The 19,360-nt window shown below is 39.1% G+C and overlaps 1 protein-coding gene across 1 annotated transcript in view; it reads right to left on the bottom strand.

The window, feature by feature from the left end:
* Nucleotides 1-18,701, bottom strand: part of LOC121871921 (pollen-specific leucine-rich repeat extensin-like protein 2) — a 51,189-nt gene extending 32,488 nt beyond the window's left edge. The window contains exons 1-2 of the mRNA XM_042374522.1: nt 18,560-18,701; nt 6,077-7,008 (exon numbers count right to left, since the gene is read on the bottom strand). Of these exons, the coding sequence (XP_042230456.1) occupies nt 6,077-7,008; nt 18,560-18,689 (1,062 nt within the window). The 5' untranslated portion in view covers nt 18,690-18,701. The remainder of the gene's footprint in view (nt 1-6,076; nt 7,009-18,559) is intronic.
* Between the last annotated feature and the right edge of the window lie 659 nt (nt 18,702-19,360).

Genomic DNA, 19,360 nt, shown 5'->3' with positions numbered 1-19,360 from the left:
AGGGTGGTGAACAGGACAGTGAGGGTGGTAGACAGGACAGTGGGGGTGGTGGACAGGACAGTGAGGTGGGTGAACAGGACAGTGAGGGGGTAGGATCAGGATAGTGAGGGTGGTGAACAGGACAGTGAGGGGTGAACAGGACAGTGAGGGGTGGTGAACAGGACAGTGAGGGGTGGTGAACAGGACAGTGAGGGGTGGTGAACAGGACAGTGAGGTGGTGAACAGGACAGTGAGGGTGGTGAACAGGACAGTGAGGGGTGGTGAACAGGACAGTGAGGGGTGGTGAACAGGACAGTGAGGGGTGGTGAACAGGACAGTGAGGTGGTGAACAGGACAGTGAGGGGGTGGTGAACAGGACAGTGGGGGTGGTGAACAGGACAGTGGGGGGTGGTGAACAGGACAGTGGGGGTGGTGAGACAGGACAGTGGGGGTGGTGAACAGGACAGTGAGGGGTGGTAAGCAGGACAGTGAGGGGTGGTCAGGATAGTGAGGGGGTGGTGAACAGGACAGTGAGGGGGTGGTGAACAGGACAGTGAGGGGTGGTGGACTGGGACAGTGGGGGGTGGTGAACAGGACAGTGAGGGTGGTGAACAGGACAGTGAGGGGGGTGGGTGAACAGGACAGTGAGGGGTGGTGAACAGGACAGTGAGGTGGTGAACAGGACAGTGGGGGTGGTGAACAGGACAGTGGGGGTGGTGAACAGGACAGTGAGGGGGTGGTGAACAGGACAGTGAGGGTGGTGAACAGGACAGTGAGGTGGTGAACAGGACAGTGAGGTGGGTGGTGAACAGGACAGTGAGGGTGGTGAACAGGACAGTGAGGTGGTGAACAGGACAGTGAGGTGGTGAACAGGACAGTGGGGGTGAACAGGACAGTGAGGGGTGGTGAACAGGACAGTGAGGGGTGGTGAACAGGACAGTGAGGGTGGTGAACAGGACAGTGGGGGGTGTGAACAGGACAGTGAGGTGGTGAACAGGACAGTGAGGGGTGGTGAACAGGACAGTGAGGGGGTGGTAGACAGGACAGTGAGGGTGGTGAACAGGACAGTGAGGGGTGGTGAACAGGACAGTGAGGTGGTGAACAGGACAGTGAGGTGGTGAACAGGACAGTGAGGGGTGGTGAACAGGACAGTGAGGGTGGTGAACAGGATGAGTGAGGTGGTGAACAGGACAGTGAGGTGGTGAACAGGACAGTGAGGGGTGGTGAACAGGACAGTGAGGGTTGGTGAACAGGACAGTGAGGGGTGGTGAACAGGACAGTGAGGGGTGGTGAACAGGACAGTGAGGGGTGGTGAACAGGACAGTGAGGGGTGGTGAACAGGACAGTGAGGGTGGTGAACAGGACAGTGGGGGTGGTGAACAGGACAGTGAGGGTGGTGAACAGGACAGTGGGGGTGGTGAACAGGACAGTGGGGGGTAGACAGGACAGTGGGGGTGGTGAACAGGACAGTGGGGGTGGTGAACAGGACAGTGAGGGTGGTGGACAGGACGGTGAGGGTGGTGAACAGGACAGTGGGGGGTGGTGAACAGGGAAGTGGGGGTGGTGAAACCACAGTGAGGGGTGGTGAACAGGATAGTGAGGGTGGTGAACAGGACAGTGAGGGGTGGTGAACAGGACAGTGAGGGTGGTGAACAGGACAGTGAGGATGGTGAACAGGACAGTGAGGGTGGTGAACAGGACAGTGAGGGGTGGTGAACAGGACAGTGAGGTGGTGAACAGGACAGTGAGGGTGGTGAACAGGACAGTGGGGTGGTGAACAGGACAGTGAGGGTGAGAACCGGGCAGTGAGGGTGGTGGACCGGGCAGTGAGGTGGTGAACCGGGCAGTGAGGGTGGTGAACAGGACAGTGAGGGGTGGTGAACAGGACGGTGAGGTGTGGTAAACCAGGACAGTGAGGGTGGTGAACAGGACAGTGAGGTGGTGAACCGGACAGTGAGGATGGTGAACCGGGCAGTGAGGTGGTGAACAGGACAGTGAGGTGGTGAACCAGGCAGTGAGGTGGTGAACCGGGCAGTGAGGGGTGGTGAACCGGGCAGTGAGGTGGTGAACCGGGCAGTGAGGTGGTGAACCGGGCAGTGAGGGGTGGTGAACCGGGCAGTGAGGTGGTGAACCGGGCAGTGAGGTGGTGAACAAGACAGTGAGGTGTGGTGAACAGGACAGTGGGGTGGTGAACCGGACGAGTAGGGGGTGGTGAACCGGGCAGTGGTGTGAACCGGGCAGTGAGGGGTGGTGAACCGGGCAGTGAGGGGTGGTGAACCGGGCAGTGGAAGGTGGTGAACAGGGCAGTGGAAGGTGGTGAACAGGGCAGTGGAGGGTGGTGAACAGGGCAGTGGAGGGTGGATGATTGTCAACTGTTATTCCTTAACACACATGTTGTTTAATAATGTCTTATTTCACCTCTAACATGACAGTCTTTTTCTGTTTCTTGATAGAACCCTACCAAACATTGCATAATTTTATTTTGTACTAATTTTAATAAGACAATTTATCTGTCCAAAAAAGATCTGGGTTAATAAATAAATTATTTTTTATTCTACTTTGATGATTAAAATTTCAAAATAAAAAACACTGTGTAAAATTCTAAAGACAAGTTGGTGTGTAGATGACCATCCAAGTGTTCGCTCTAACTAAAATATAATAACATGGGTAACTGTTTATTCAATAGAAATTTTATGCCATGTGATTTTTTTTTTTTGGGGGGGGAGGGGGGCACACCCCTACATCCTTGCGTGAGGTGAAGCATAGAAGCGTTTACAGCGCCCAACAGGGAAGCATGCTAAGTTCATGCTTGCCTTTATGTCTCATGAGTTAAGGGCGTAGAAGCCTGAAGAGTCAAGGGCGTAGAAGCCTGAAGAGTCAGTGGTTTATGTCATCAAGTTATACGAAGCTCCAACAACTCCCTGAATACGAATTTGCAACTTTCGACTTACAACAGGTTCCTACTTTACTGCTAGGTGAACAGGGACTAATGGGAGCTAGGAAGTAAGTCCAAACAACTTCCACCAGCCCAGGAATCGAACTCGTGACATCTTGCTTGCGAGGCAAGAACGGTACCGCTTCTACCACCGGTCCCCCTATGCCATGTGATGAGAAAATTAATCCCCCTCATGGTTAATTTAAAATCCCTGCCCTCAGTGGCTGCCCTGTGCTTCCACACCCTGGTACAGTGCTGTATCAATAAATAAAGTGCTAAACTTGTACAATACGTCCCAGATAAGAAGAATTAGGATACTATATATACAGGTACAGCAGTGTTTCCACCAAGGAGGAGTAAGATGGGGATCAAAACCCCCCTAATATGACTTCAAGGGAGAAACCTATTCAAACTTGCTAAGTGAGGTTTAAATGTTATATGTATTTTACCAAATGATACTGTTGAAGCAATAAGAAATTTGCATTTAGTTATCACCCAAATTGAGCTAACACAAACTCATGATGTTATTTTAAAAAGTAAAGCACTGTACTGTACTGAACTTTTGCTGATATCATTCAGAATGTTCTAATAAGAGCTCATCTGCTAACTACATATGTAATTAAAAGATCAAGTTAACCATTAAACATTATCCACAGTGGCAATGTCTTATGGGCTGAGTCACTGATACACACAGATTCACCTACATGTCTTTATTCTTCATCACTACCAGTGTTGCAAAATTTAAAAATTGCCACACCGAAGAATGGGGTGTAAGCTTTAAATATTCAGCAACTGATTTTTTGCATTCATTTAACAATTACAGTACAGTACAATCTAGGTGAACGGGCATAGCCTATATAGTATGCCATCTCTACTCCCTTTACTTTCAACATTAGATGAGCTGAGAAGGAATCCAGTAGAGTACCATTTGGAATACTGTATTTTGCCAGCCCCCCCCCTTTAACAACAACAGTATGGTATATCTGAAGAAAGGAACAATTCAAAACTTGAACAATGCTAAGTGACAGTTCAAACCATCAAGTTAATTACCAGACCAACAACAATCACCTTGTCCAAGAAAAGATTAAATGCAATCAAAAAACCTTTGACAAGACCAGAACTGTATATAATACAGTAATAAGTATCAAAACTCACGAAACTGTAAGAACAATTATTAACCCTGAAAGTACTGTCCATAGGGCTCGACTTTAAAGGTGTTGACTGTCTGGTCAACAGTAGGGATATGAAGTGGATTATGATCTCCCCACTTGATCTGATGGGTAGGTTACAAGGCACTGATCATTTTCACTAAAACACTGTCCATTAAAACACTGTTCCCAGCTGTCAAACACTGCACACCTGTTGGGCACTGACAAACTTTACCCAGGAGATGCTTTGCATTAGTTTTAGACAGTAATCACAACTCACCATCTCAAGTTTTAATTGCATATATTGTAGGATTAAATTTTTAAACTCATTTACAGCAAATATTTATATTATAAACATTTATGTTGGAAAAATCTGAAGGAAAAAATTAACTAATGAATAAAAAACAAATTCCTTCCTGGAGTAAGTTAGTTTACTGTATACACATTCCCTTGCTCTGCTCAGGCATGGACTATGATGGTTTATTTTATTATCAAATGGGAGTCACATTTACACTGGATACCACCTGTGGCCAACACTAGAGCTCTCACAAAATTAAAAAATGCACCCAGCAAAGCACCATTTGAAATCCAGTGCATCCCTGGGTAAGCGAGTACAGTACCAGATACACACACCCACACCACCCCCAGCATAATTGTGGTGTTTAATGTAAAATACTGTATAAATAAAAGATTTGAAACCAAATAATTAACCAAGTACCAGGACTGTATGTAATCAAACAGGTTAGTGACCGAACAAGCTGAAGTTGTAAGAATGTACCTTACTGGTTGACTTTAATGAAATCACAAAATTTACATTGGAAAAAATCAAAATTACAATAAGACTCCCTTAACTAGATACTGTACTGTACATTCACTATAAAAAATTATAGGAAATAAAATGAAAATTTTGGTACAATCTTACTTATGGTATTTAGTCACTAGAAAAGCACATCATAAGACCCTTTCAAAATCTGGGCCCTGGGTTGACATATGAAGAGCACCACTAATAATGTGCCTTCGTACATTCTTTTTTTAACTTCGGGGTTTTCATAAGTAGTAGAGCTACCAAACAGGGATGTACAGTACAACTGCCTGGGAGATATTGGAAGCATAACATGTTGTCTAATGGTAGACCCTGCTGCCATATGGCATCACAAAAATTGTGACTAATTCCCAGGTTGCTGATCTGACTTTCTGCCTCATTTACACACAATTGCAGCATCTCAATTGTTTATCTTTCTTTGACAACGCAACATATAGTATATCGTTTCTCACTTTTGATTTGCATTTATTTATTTTTTTCCATTTCAGTATTTATTTATTTTCGTCCACAAGGCCCCAATGTGGGTTGGTGACCTGTGCCTGGGTGGGCTAATCCCCCGCCCTCTGCCTCGAACCAGCCCCATCCATGTGCGACCCATCTCTTCTACTAACGTAAGTGTTAAACACTTCACCCCACCAGGATTGAACCCACGATCTTATAATTGTGACCGGAGAACGCTACCTCTGGGCCACCAGGACACTAAAAGCAGTCCTACACTCTGTTATATTTCACACAAAGCCTGTTCAATGAGCTTTGGCGCCGTGAACCTCTAATGGGAACCACCAGTGCATGGATGGATGAATACATGTACAGTAGTACACATAAGTGAGTGTACAAATACATGTATCTCTCCATTCCTGTCTACAGTAGTTTGAATCTCAGTAAGTTTTTCAATTTTCATAATAAAAATTAGAACAGTGACCAAAGCTCAAATGTAAATCTGAGAAACATTACGGCTAAAGTCTTATAGATGGAGATGTACAAAAACATAAAAAGATGCTTTATGTAAAAATTTCTTGATGGCACATAAATATCAAAAGGAGGGATGTTAGATCAGTGTCATAATGTTAGGTTAATATATATATGGTATAAAGGCATCTTGTTTCTAAATTTGAAGTAAAGGTTGAGGCAATCCTGAGATATCATCCAGGAAATTTATCTTAAATAACACTACTTTCCAGGTATACTTACATTTTTTTCATCTTCTTCACCCTCTGGGGAGGGTCTTTGATTTTCTTTGTTGTCTCCTGATCGTTTTCTTGGTGGTACAGGAGGTGGGGGATCATCAGATGAAGGCGTTGAGGCAGATGACACAGTTGTTGTAGCAGATACTGACACGGAGTCACCATCTTCAGAAGTAGAAGAAACGGATGATATTTGGTGAACAGGAAGAGTTTTTGGACGGGATGCTGATAAAGTTGCCAAGGGTGGAGGGTTGTTATACCCTACATATGGAGAGGGTTGTGGGCCTGAGGATCCCCCATATGAGGATAAACCACTTGATGAAGTTGACATAGAAGTAGAAGGGCGGATCTGCGGTGCTGGAGGGATGCCTAGATCAGCAGGCTCATCATAAGGATATCTGACCTCATTGAAATGTGGTTCAGATTGAGAGGGAAACCTTGTTTCACTTACAGGAGGGTAACGTGCTTCTCCCGGCGGGTACACAGGAGGTTCCCCTGCATACCTTGGCTCACCAGTTCCTTGATGACGTCCATTAAAATGTTGAGGCGGAGGATCATATCTTCTGTCGCCATATTTTGGGTCCTCTGGAGATGAATAGCCCTGGTGTGTTGGAGCTGCCACTGGAGGAGGTCTATAAGGAGGAGGAGCCCGGTAAGGAGGAGTTGCTCTAGAAGGAATTGGAGGTGCAGGTAGTGTCATGGGGCTGCAGGGTTGAGGGCTGTAAGCTGCACTGTGTTGCGGTGAACCATAAATATTGAACTGGTTGGGACTGCTAAAGTGGGATGGTGAAGGTGAACTGTTGGGGCTAAGGTATTCAGATTCAGAAAGTGGAGTGCCTACTCTGTATTTCCGTTTGAGAACTAAATACTTTTCTCCTCCCTCTTGGCTGATATTAGCAAGTGTGTTGACATATTGCTTAAACTTGTTCCTGGCAATTTCTGAAAAAAGAGAAGATACAGCAAACTTAGTCCATACAGCACACCATAACAAAATATATGATAATAATCTTCATAAAGAAAATCAATAATTAAAAAAAAAAAAGCTCCAAACTACACTTTGCACTCCACAAATCTGAAATGCTTGGGACCAGATCCATTATAGATAACTGAAATTTTCACTTAACTGAATGTCATTATAAAAAATCCTCTAAACACCAAACAAATTACTGTATGATAATTCTAAACTAATATATAACATCTATAACTGAATTGAACTCGGTAACATAATATATAAGGTTAATAATAATACAAAAGCAAGTACAGTACTGTAAAGTTATTTATGTACTGCACCAACAATTGAAGTTTTAAGAGTGTAAGGCTGTGTTGGCAACTTACATTTTTTCTTACAGATTTTTCAGATCATTTTAAGTTTTCAGAAAACTGAGAGTTCGAATTTTTTAAGTGCAACCTTTACTATACTGTACTGTAATTTAACGTTTTTAATGTACAAGTATTTAAATTTTTATCAAGAAGTATAAGTACAGTATTAATTTCATTATTTGTTCATTACATATTCATGTACTATACATGTACCATATTCAGAAATTATTATCCAAACATTTTATCATGCAAAATTCTTCTTGAGTTGTCCACAACATACCTAACTTGTTTATGTTAGAGTATCTAATTAAAACTGCAAAACACATTTTAAAAGTTTCTATGTCCAAAACGTTTTCAGTCAGAAATGCACCCCACCCCCCCCCATTAAATTTTTTCCCACCACAGTCAACCGATTTGGCAGTTGTTCTATCCCGTGGTAGTAAAAGGAGGAAACCAGGCCAGGAAACCCATGCTATTGGTGGGATCACAATGTGTGTCTGGGCCAAGTAGGACTCGAACCCTTGACATATTGGCGAGAGATACTGTATGCACTTCACTGCTGTCCCACTAACAGCCTTTTTAGTAATGTGAAACCGAGGATCCTGTTTTTAGAGCAATACAGTATTAGTACAGGTACACGTAATATACTAATCATCTAGCAAGCTTGAGACCGGAAACAAACAGGATTTGGGAGGATGTAGTCCTCACACAACCCCAAAATGAAATGTATAGGGCCTATAGGTTTTTATTACTAAATACGTACATGGCAATAAAGTTGAATTTATGTTAAGTCATTGAATTAGATACTATATCTAGATATCGCAAGGGTTGAGTTTAACTGTTCATGAACACCCCCAAAAGCTTCTCAGAGGGCCTCTTAGCAGAGGAAAGGACACTGACACATTGTGAATATAAATATTGTATAAATATAATTTCCCTTAAAAAACTTCATTAGCACTGTATACTGTATATGCTTTCTCATGCATCTTTGTTACCGAAAAGACCATTTGTAATCACCTGGTATTCATGAACAGTCAGCCACAGGAATAAGTAGTATACACACTGTACTGTAAGGTCCGAAAATGGTCTGGTAACGTTGAAACTGCACATCCAGACGCATGATGAAACTCAGCTCCCCCCACCTGTTATCTCTAACTATTTTCTGTTTCCCCTTCTTTATTCTTCTATTTACTCCTCTTCCTTCCTTTACTAATCTAAAACATCAGTAAAAAAAAAAGTAGGGTAAGAGAAAAAAAAGGGGAAGGAGGGAGCTGAACGATAACTGCAATCCCATTCGGCAACAAGTTTACTACCATTGGATACAATATATTACTTGTAATATAAACACAAGACACACGTAAAACAGTCACAACAAATGTATTTATAACATATATGTAAGAATAAAACATAAATTACAGGCCATTTTGTAATTTTGTCTGTTCTGTTCAGGACAGTGTTACCAGATATTTTGTCTCAAACACAAACCATAGGTGTATAGTTATTCTTGTGGCCGACTGTACCTACAGTAAATACCATAACCAGTTTATATTCTATTATTTCAGAAATTTTAGGAATACTGTACTGTACTGTACTGTACTGCATGATGGTGTAAAATAACATAATAGTCAAACTCATATGTATTTCCTATAATATTTTTGATTGTGCAACATATTTAAATTTCTAAATAAAGCAAAAATATTTCTATGATTTTTGGCTACTGTATTACCAGCAATAAAGTAAATCTATAAAAAGTACAAAATTCTACTGCAAAATTTTCAGTGTGTTCATAATGCTGGTCTACTTGATTATTCTTAATATCTTAAGTGAAACCGACTTCTTCAATGTGTTTTATTCAACCTATGGGAGGATGAAATAATCTTAAGAGAATGGCAAAGCACAGCAAGACAAATCTGGATATCCTGAACTTTTCAAAGCCTCAAAATTTCAAAGTGTTTAGTTTACCAATAAAGTATACTGTACAGGTATCATAATACAGCATACTGTACAAGTACAGTGCAGTATTAGCTTTCTGATGCATGAAATTCTAAATATTGTATTCAGGATCAAAAACTGTTTCACCCTTTCACTTTCTGCTTTGAAAATGACCCGAAAACATGAGCATTTTCACAAAACATTTTTATTGTGAGTGTTATAATTTCTTGGCTATCTGGTAGATGTTTGTTTCCTCATTAAACTACACAAAAAAGTAAGTTTGGTTATCGTCATAAGAAAGCCAAGGCCATGATATTTTCAATTAGAATTCAAAATTGTAAAATATTTTTGTTTATGCAGTTCAACAGTCTGGTCACTAGGAAGCTTTTTCTCCCAGGTTTTCTGCTTTTTAATATAAATTACATTTTTTATTAACTGCAACTTTATGACCACAAAATCAAGTGCTGTACATTGAAGAAATTTTTTTCCCTTTGTTTGTCCTTATCTAGATAAAACTTATTTATTGAATAATGGCACTGGATTCTAATACAATACAGTACAGTATAGGTATCTCTTGTTTTGCAATGAGATTGCATAACTGAAAACTTAACGTTAGGTGAAATTATCAGGAAACAAGGAATAACAGCAAAGCACAGAGGGGAAACAACAGATTCAAATGGCAGGGTGGTAAACACTGAGTATAGTTCAATACTGTACTCCCTAATAACAATAAGCAAATTTGTTTCAATATGGTTTTGAAGTTAAATAACTGATTTATTAATACCAAACTTCTATACCGTATGCAAAAACGATGTGGTTTAGTTAAATACTTTAGTGCATATAAGATGAGCTTAATTCGAACAAATTTTAAATGGGATACATAAAAATTAACAAAACTGGTATAATAAACAGTAAAATTGACACAGCATATCATAAAATACAATAAAACAGCCAGTCCCCGGGTTACACATGAGATCCGTTCCTACGGACGTTCTTAAGTCAAAACACATACACTATGTGCATATTGTGGTTACTTACAGAACACTGTTTAAAATCCCATTACTGTGTATAGCAGAAGTCCTTATATAAAGGGTACATCTAAAATTACTTAATTTACAAGAAAAGATATAGAATGACAAAATATTGTACCATATAGTAAATGAAAGTAAAAATAAGTCATCTGGTAAAGGCAGTAGGCAGCTATCAAGCTGGGAGATACAGTACAGTACTACTGCCTGGGAAGATATTGAAAGCATAATGTGCTGTGTTGTCTAATGTGCCCGGATAGGCTAATCCCCATTTAAAGTTCAACTTTATGGGACCTTGTTTATATCAGCGGATGTTCATAAATCAGACGTACGTAACCCGAGGACCTCTTATTTTATGTACAAAAAATAGTCCTTTCCACACTCAAACCATGCTCTGGGCGACATGACACACTTCAGCCAGGCAGTCACCCACCTGACTCAAAGAGGTGTTTGCCTGCCACTGCACTAAGCTGTGTGGATGCCATGATTACAGTTTGATATAATATTTTCTTTATTTCTAAGCCACATTAGAGTACTACTGCATAATGATTTCTCCATAACTTTCATTACATGTAACAATGGCAATATGCTATCTCACAGGCCACTTCATCCTTAGTTTTTCCTCCTTCACAGGGAGTCAAGTTATTGCTAAACCGAATTTTGATATACTGTATGTTAAGTGAAAAAGAGCGTAAAAAAAATATATCGGTAAAATGAATTAATGTTTAGTGAATTAACATTAACAAGGAATACTTGTACTGTACAGTACTGCATGAACCTTTTGTAAGTGGTGAGTGCATACAACAATGGTTCTACCAGTAGTCAAGTTCTCTGGGAAAACACAGAAAGCCAACAGGTTTGTTTGGAGCAACAGACTCAAGCACGCACACACACACATCTTTCTGAACTGCTTGAAGCAGAGATTTACTCAGGTGCCTACTACCTGTGTCTGATCAAGCATGAGGAACCTGAAGGATCACAAGCTGTCAACTTATCTGCAAGAGGTGTTCTACCTGTTGAATGCACATGAGAATAAGATATGTGACAATGAGCAGCTTTAATTGTCCATTGGACCAGATGTTGTAGAGAAACCTGTAGAGTAGTTTGAGAATAATAGCATCGGTGACACGGAGGAACAATGCAGCACAGCAGATTATGATTTCATTTACAGGAGGACAGTACTGTACAGTAGTTTCATGTGAAGAAACATACTGTACATTCAAATACAAATTTAGATACAACACTCACTGCACGTGACATAAGAAAAAACAACAACAAAGGATTTTATTTTGACATGGTTCTGGGGCTTGAAAGCCTCAGATAACAAAAATGTGCTGTCTTTTTTAATTATTTAAGGAATTTAGTCACATTATATGAAGCCACTCTCCAAACTTTATATACCTGTACTGTAAATTGGACAGCACTGTATACTCCTTTAGTTTGTCAAGTATATTTATAGTCTGTACAATACTCCTCATCTTATAGGGTGGTGCCCATTGACAGTCTTGTTACATGAATAGCTTACAGCTATTTGTAAATCCGGACCAAAATAACAAGTCACACTGAAATTACATGACCATGTACAGGCAGTTCCCAATTTACAAAAAGAGTTCCATCCCTGAAAAAAAAACTTTTGTAAATCAATTTTTCAAAAATTGAGTTCCATTTTCCTATTGATTCTCATTATAAAAGCCGAGATATGTTCCCAAAAAATTAAAAATCCCCTAAAGCCCATGTTTTTAATTAAAATTTTGGGTGTACAACACAACTGTCCAAAACAGTATTGCAGCCCTTGCTGTACCTTACATTCTGGAGCATAGAATGGTGTGTTTTAATATAGCAACTGTATACCATGGGTGTGATGATGTACAGTATTGGTGTCTGCTCTCCTTACCAGATACTTCCTTATCTTAGAGATACAGTATACATTTGTTTTTGTATTTATTTGTTTTTTTTTTGGGGGGGGGGTTCCTTTTAATGGTTTCCTCCTGGCTTCCATTCCATCCAGATGATTGTTGAAGAATGAACTAGCTGCAACACTTATATACCACATCGGTTTCGACTGTGTAATAAAAGTCGAATTCAAAACAAATCCCATGAACCGAGATCCTCTAATTAATGAAGACGTATGGATATCCAAAAGGATAAATTTTGAATCAAAGTGACATGTCCAACGGGTAAAGGAGTACAGTAATACCACTGTATTCTCTAATTATTTCAGTCAGCCCTTTCACTCTCTCCTATAAATGCATATTTTTAGGAAAATGGCAACTTTTCGGTTCAGATCTCAAACAATTCTTTCCTACCGAGTGCCGCAGACACATCCCTAATCATTCATCATTAAAGTAAAGCACCCTACTACAGAGCACTTGACCATTAATCTTAAGTAACACAAATATTAGGCTATTATTTTATGACTTCTAAATCACAAAATATTGAACTATAGAGGATATTAGGCCTATGCTGTACTGTACAATCAGAGGTACCCTACAATCAGCCCAAAAAATTTGTAGAGACCAAACAAGTATGGAGTAGGGCAACCAATCTGGTAATAATGTACACGTAAGGGTAGACGAGGAGTGGTACGAGGGATACAGGAGGCCTCGTTGGAGTGACAGATACAGGTACGTATATCATGCAGCTGGAAGCAAGGTTTTTTTACACCATTACCAGATTTTTTGCCTTCTCTATATTGTTGGGTATCTGCAAACTTATTTGGCTGACTGTACCATCCCAACAGATACATCTGTGTCTGTTTGTACTTGTTCATTGCGATTTCTATTGGACCTTACAGTCGTGACACAGTATTTGATGGGAAAAAATAATGATTATAAGCCAATAAAAAATTTAATGAGTGAAAAGAACATACAGTACAGTACAGGAATAATTTACTACATACAGTACAGTACTGTACTAAAAATCAGATTTCTCGAAACTTACTGAGAAGCTGCACCATTAGATGTGATGCAGTGCAAGACTAAAAGACCCAGCCCAAGACATATATTTTCCAATGTATTATTTCACCACTTTCCAGCTTACTAGCCATTTGGGCAGTTACATATGGTTTTAATTTTGTACTGCAGTGACACACCAACAGCAAGTATGCATATAGCTGTAGTATACATTTTAAGATGATTTACTTTTACTAGAATTGATTTTTGGTGAGGTTTTATATTTGGAAGAAGTGCTAAACATTAATATTCTTGCCACTGAAATCAGATCAAACTCCAAGACACTAAACACATCAGCATTCCCGCAGTCAAAATACCTTGAGCCAGCATCTCGCCAATGTTTCAACTAGCAATCCTCTGAGCTAAAGCACTATTGTATTTTATTTAGCATTGTTACTCGCTCTTAATACAGCAGATTACTGTACTGAATGTTGTTTTTAGTTTAATTGTCATTCTAAACTGTCCAGGTTTTGAACAGGAAGCCATGAGATGCCCATGTCAGCCTGTCAGCATTTTGCAACAGTAGTATGAAGCAATTTATTTTTGTTTTTCATCAAATTTTTGTCCATGTATACTGCATTTTACACTTCTATTCGTGAAAATATTCAAGTTTTGTTGTAAAGTGTCATTTCATTAAGTATTGGAGAAGCTTTTTCAAGGAATGTACAGTTGTGGGAAATATGTTCCTACACCCCCTGCGGTAACTTGTCTTCATACGGCCAACCTATATGACCTATAGCAAACCTATCCACCAAATCACATCCGTCGTTACACGACCAATACCCTTCATTCATAAATAGTGATACTATTACTGCTGTGATATTGCCTTTGGAGACACTGGCTCCCACAAGGGGTGTAGGAACACATTTCTGCAACTGTACCTCTTAATTCTTAATGACAATCAATGGGTAAATTTAACTTTATTTATGATAATTTGATTCTTGATTGAGTTTTCTAGAATGCAACCCTATTGTGAATGGAGGAACATTAAAATACCTGCTAGCCGGAATCTTTGATCTTACAGCCCCATAACGTGACGGAGAGTATGTTTACAAGATGACCAACTCTTCAATGGTGCACTTTAGATCTCATTTTTTTAAACTTATACAAGTACTGTACAGGTACTGTACTCATTTTTTTCTACTCTCCATCCAACTGAGAAAATGAAGCTCATTCTTGCCAAAGACCCAGTCAATCATCACTACGAAGTGTCTAATAACCATCTGTTGAAATCCCTGGAGCCCTATGTTCAGCTGCATCACGACCACATCAATGCTAGCCGTCAACAAAATATCACCGAGTTCTTCACCCGCCAACCACCACAGCCAGCCCAAGTCAGTGATAGTGAGGATGTGGACTTCGAGGGGTTTGACAATGAGGCCCTGCTAGCCTCTGGTGGATAGTGAAACAGGTGAGGGCCAATAATCTGCCCTCTGCCTCGGAACCAACCCCCCCATCCCCGTGTGCCCAACCATCTCTTCTACTAACGTAAGTGTTAAAAACCTAATATTATTGATATGTCTCTCATATATTAATTGTGTGTGCATACCATCATAAAATCAAGATGTTATTTTTACTAAAATGTACGTATTGTGTCGGTGATAGACAAAAAAAAAAGGGTAGTCTGGCAATAGGCCCAGTCTCTATTTCAATTAATCCCATAGGTTCTGTTATTTTATTTACGCGTTTCGCTTTATACGTGGACCTCCATGGGTTTAATTAACCCCGTAAAACCAGAATAAACTGTGTGTGTGTGTGTGTGTACAAAATTACAGTAGATCTTGTTTCAAGACATACTCGGTACTGTATACTGTATAGTGTTTCTATTTTTTTAAGCAACACAACTTAAATGTATAGAACAAAAATGATACTACTGTGCTTGTCACCGTGAGAGAACCCTAAGCAATAACTCCAAGAAATTTCTCCTTAAGCAATAAAAATTTCTTACCTCGTCATAAGAAAAAAAATTGCGCAGGTATGTAATACATTTTGCATATCACTCTTCTGATTTTTTTTAAGACTTCAATCATGATTCTTTTCATAGAAGATGTATTTTTAGAAGATTAAAATACAATACTATATAAAACTAGTATATTTCAGGTTAGTTTAGGTAGGTAAGCTCGATTAATTTTATGAATGATTAAACTATTGACGATCTATCTCAGAAACTCCAGGGAAATACTAACATTCCTAAATACTATCAGATACTGCCACATTCTTTAATTTACTGTTCATAAAATTAACCATAAACACCTACCTTACCTAAACTAAAATAATACAGTACAGGCAGTCCCCGAGTTATGACTGTCCAATTTACGAAAACCCACACTTACAAACGGGATCCCAATACACATTCAGCGCAAAAAAAATTATTGAAAAATCTCTTAATTTTTATTTGTTTTTTATTCTCATTTTTCTATATTGTTTAACACCACTTTATTTACAGTATTTACATTACCTGTATTTGTTATGTATGGGATATTACAGTATTGTTGTTTTGTATGGGCATGGTTGTGCTTTAACCTCATCTTAACTATGGAATTAACACTGTTCTGACTTATGAACAAATCGACTTACGATCAGGGTCCAGGAACGTATCCCTCTTGTAAGTCAGGGATTGTCTGTATCTTGTATTATAATCTCCCAAAATAAAACTAAAAATTCTTTGAAAAGAACCTTTTACGCACAAAAACAAACCTGGTAGATGGAGTTTGGCCTCATCCTCTTTACAGACTAAAGATTTTTTTTTCTAAATCACAAAAGTATTACTGTACAGTATTATATAAAATTTACTCTTCGTGCAATTTTTTTTTCCATTTCACAAGGTAAGAAATCTTTCACATTCCATGGGAAATTTCCTAAAGTTAGCCCTAAAGATGTTCCCACATCACCAAGTACAGTTTTACCCCCAAAATAAACCAAATCCATTTTTTCTTTCAATTCCACAAAAGAAGAAAAGATGCTTCCCATTAAAATAAATGCCATCACTTAAACACATTACATGTGAAAATTTGCTCATTACACGGGACACACATAATGCGTACATACAAAAGTGTTAACGATTATGAATCTGTGAGCCATACAGCCATCTACAGTCAAATAGCCACATTGATATTTGTGTTTAGTAAATAATTACCATATACAGTTCACTAGATACCTTTCCTTTAGGACTGAACTTCAAATTAGGGAAATTCATCATCACAAACCCTGTAACTTATATCAAATTTAAATGAAACACGTCTGTTTAAATTTTAGGTGTTACTATAGCATGCAGTCAACAAAGATATCTTAGTCTAACCTAACCTAACCTAACCTGACCTGAATATCTTGTAGACTGCATGCTATAGTAGCACCAAATTTTGTTTATATACCATGTGTGCTGCCTGTTAACATACAAGAATCTGGTTACTATTCCATAGTGACGATTCACAGAACTTTATATTGATTATTATAAGGTACTCCTCGACTTACGACCTACTTGACTTACGACCACCCGGACATACAACCGCCGCAGTCGTATAAAATATTTTTCAAATTACGTATTTTCGAGTCCCGACGTTAGTGATCGCGCTGTGTACTGACAAAGTTTTCATTTGTAATTCCCTTTAAAATGGCTGGCAAGCGTAGAAGTGAGAGTTCTCGTGGTGCTGAGAAGAAAAAGAGACACCTATTTTAGATTTTCTATGTATTATTTTCGCATTTTCGACTTACAACATGGTCGTCGGTCCCTAACCCCGTCGTAAGTCGAGGACTGACTGCACTATATAGAGCAGGGGTTACCAAACTTTTTTCACAGTGGGCCGGATAACTGAAAGAATGACAAGCGCGGGCCGCATAATATTTAAATTTAAATTGTATCACAACGTCTCGTGTTCCATACGTTTTATCAAGCAAATTCAAGTACCGTCGGCGGGCCTGATGAACTGACGTCGCGGGCCGGATCCGGCCCGCGGGCCGTAGTTTGGTGACCCCTGGTATAGAGAGATAAGCCCCCTCCCCAAAAAAAGAATACTTTACACTATAGTGTTTCTGTTGGATATTTATAGTTTTCACCTTTTTTATTTCACTTAAGAGAGTACTGTACAGATTTGTGGGGTTATTCTGTACTATACTGATTACTTCTTACTCAGCCAATTAGTGGAAGTGCTCATGTCACGCGATACTCATGCATATGCGTTTACTTGTGTTTTCGTCATAAATTTATATATACATATATTTTTTTTTTTTTTACTTTTCGATTTCAGGTTGGGTTTCTTTGAGTTCCTTTGTTTCTCATTTGTCTTGTTGGGTTATGTCAGGTTTATACACTCGGGTTTCCCCCTGGATTGGAAGTCAGGTTAGGTCCTTCTGGTTTATCTGGATAGGTCTAGTTAGTTATGTATGCTGATACTTGAGTCGTTAGGTCTAGTTTAGTCAGTTTCTTGCATGTTTTTATCTCACAATTTCCCTCTGCTTCAAAGCTGAGGGAACTTAAGAGTATATAATTATTATTATTCTTTGCTCGATCTTCCGATATAAGAATCATTATAATGTTCCGTGAATGGTCACAACGGAATATTTACCTAAACTCTTTCCACACATTCAGACAAACTGTGGCAGGCATATACAGATCCAACAAAGTTCAGTTTGATTTAATTAGTGCCATTTACATATATTGGAACATACTTTGTAACATCTGGTTTCCATACCTAAACTCTAGTCTTAAGTCATGTTGACAACCAGTTAACATAGACATGGCTAACATATTCTTATAATTAAGTAAACATAGTGTGACCAAGAAACATTGTCATTAAAGATGGTGAAAGTTTATCAGGAAGTAACCCAGGAAATGACAGAGTAGGTGTAACTGTCAGACTCATGACATAATGGAACAGTTATGTCTACAGGGAGCTTTGGTTAATCAGAAAGATATAGAAAACAGTGTATAAAGATAAAATTTGTCAAAAGACGACCCAAATAGTGTCAAAGGGAAAAATGGTCCTCTGACTCATCAACTAGTCATTAAAATGTTGGAGGGAAGAGTTAAGGGGGTTTATTGGAGTTAACTTTCATTACTCTGCTTATTATTCATAGCTATAACTCCACTGCAGTTAGTCAGTATCTTATATATTACTGATAAACCGGCATTTATTAATATTAAGTGATATTTATACGATATTTTCAAATAAACGAAAACCAGCTGATTGCAACAGGTGAAATTACCGATGTAAACATTGGAGTTATTAGTTAAATTACATAATAATTATATCTATGTCTTACCTTTACATGAAGGATTTGTCAAGTAGACTTTAAAATGTTTTACCAATTCATGATTCGTCACTCTACCACCCCGGGATATCATATAATCCCTCACAGATTCAAGAGTAAATTCATCCACCTGAGTTGCCATCACTGTGAAGCAGCTGAGCATCACCAGCCACACACCCGAGTCTTTTACCACATGTCTGCTTCTTTATTGATGTATATACTTTCTAACATTTAATATTGAACAAAAAGTATAAAAAGAAACGATTCAAATATGTATATACGATAATATGAATAGGTAGTGACGAGAAAACAATTACACTTACGCTAATTAAATCATGGTCCTACTAATTACCCAAATGTAGCCAAATATAGCCGCAATGAAGTCAAATAATGGTCCTACATGAATAAATCAGACTGCCAATCACTTCTCGATTATTATTTGGTGTCATAAAGTAAAAAAAAATTGGTAAACTTAATTTAATCTGAGTTGTGTTGTGTTGTGTTAGGTTAGGTTAGGTACATGCACTCGATCTATTAACCCAGATTAAATTAAGTTTACCAATTTTTTGTGACTTTGTGACACCAAATACTAGTCGAGAAGTGATTGGCAGTCCGATTTATTCATGTAGGACCATTATTTGACTTCATTCCGGCTACATTTGGGTACATTTGGGTAATTAGTCGGACCCAATTAATCATTTCCACCACTTATCTATCGGCTTACTAGCCGTTCGAGTTTTCGACGGTTTCTTTGTTAATTTATTATGACCTTCAGTGCCCAGTGTCAATACAGGAGAAAGCTGGAGCACCAGA

This window comes from Homarus americanus, unplaced genomic scaffold (assembly GCF_018991925.1).
Source record: "Homarus americanus isolate GMGI-L3 unplaced genomic scaffold, GMGI_Hamer_2.0 scaffold34345, whole genome shotgun sequence".
NCBI classification, from domain to species: domain Eukaryota; kingdom Metazoa; phylum Arthropoda; class Malacostraca; order Decapoda; family Nephropidae; genus Homarus; species Homarus americanus.
The sequence above is the reverse complement of the archived record's forward strand: the minus strand, read 5'-3'. Positions and strand labels throughout refer to the sequence as shown.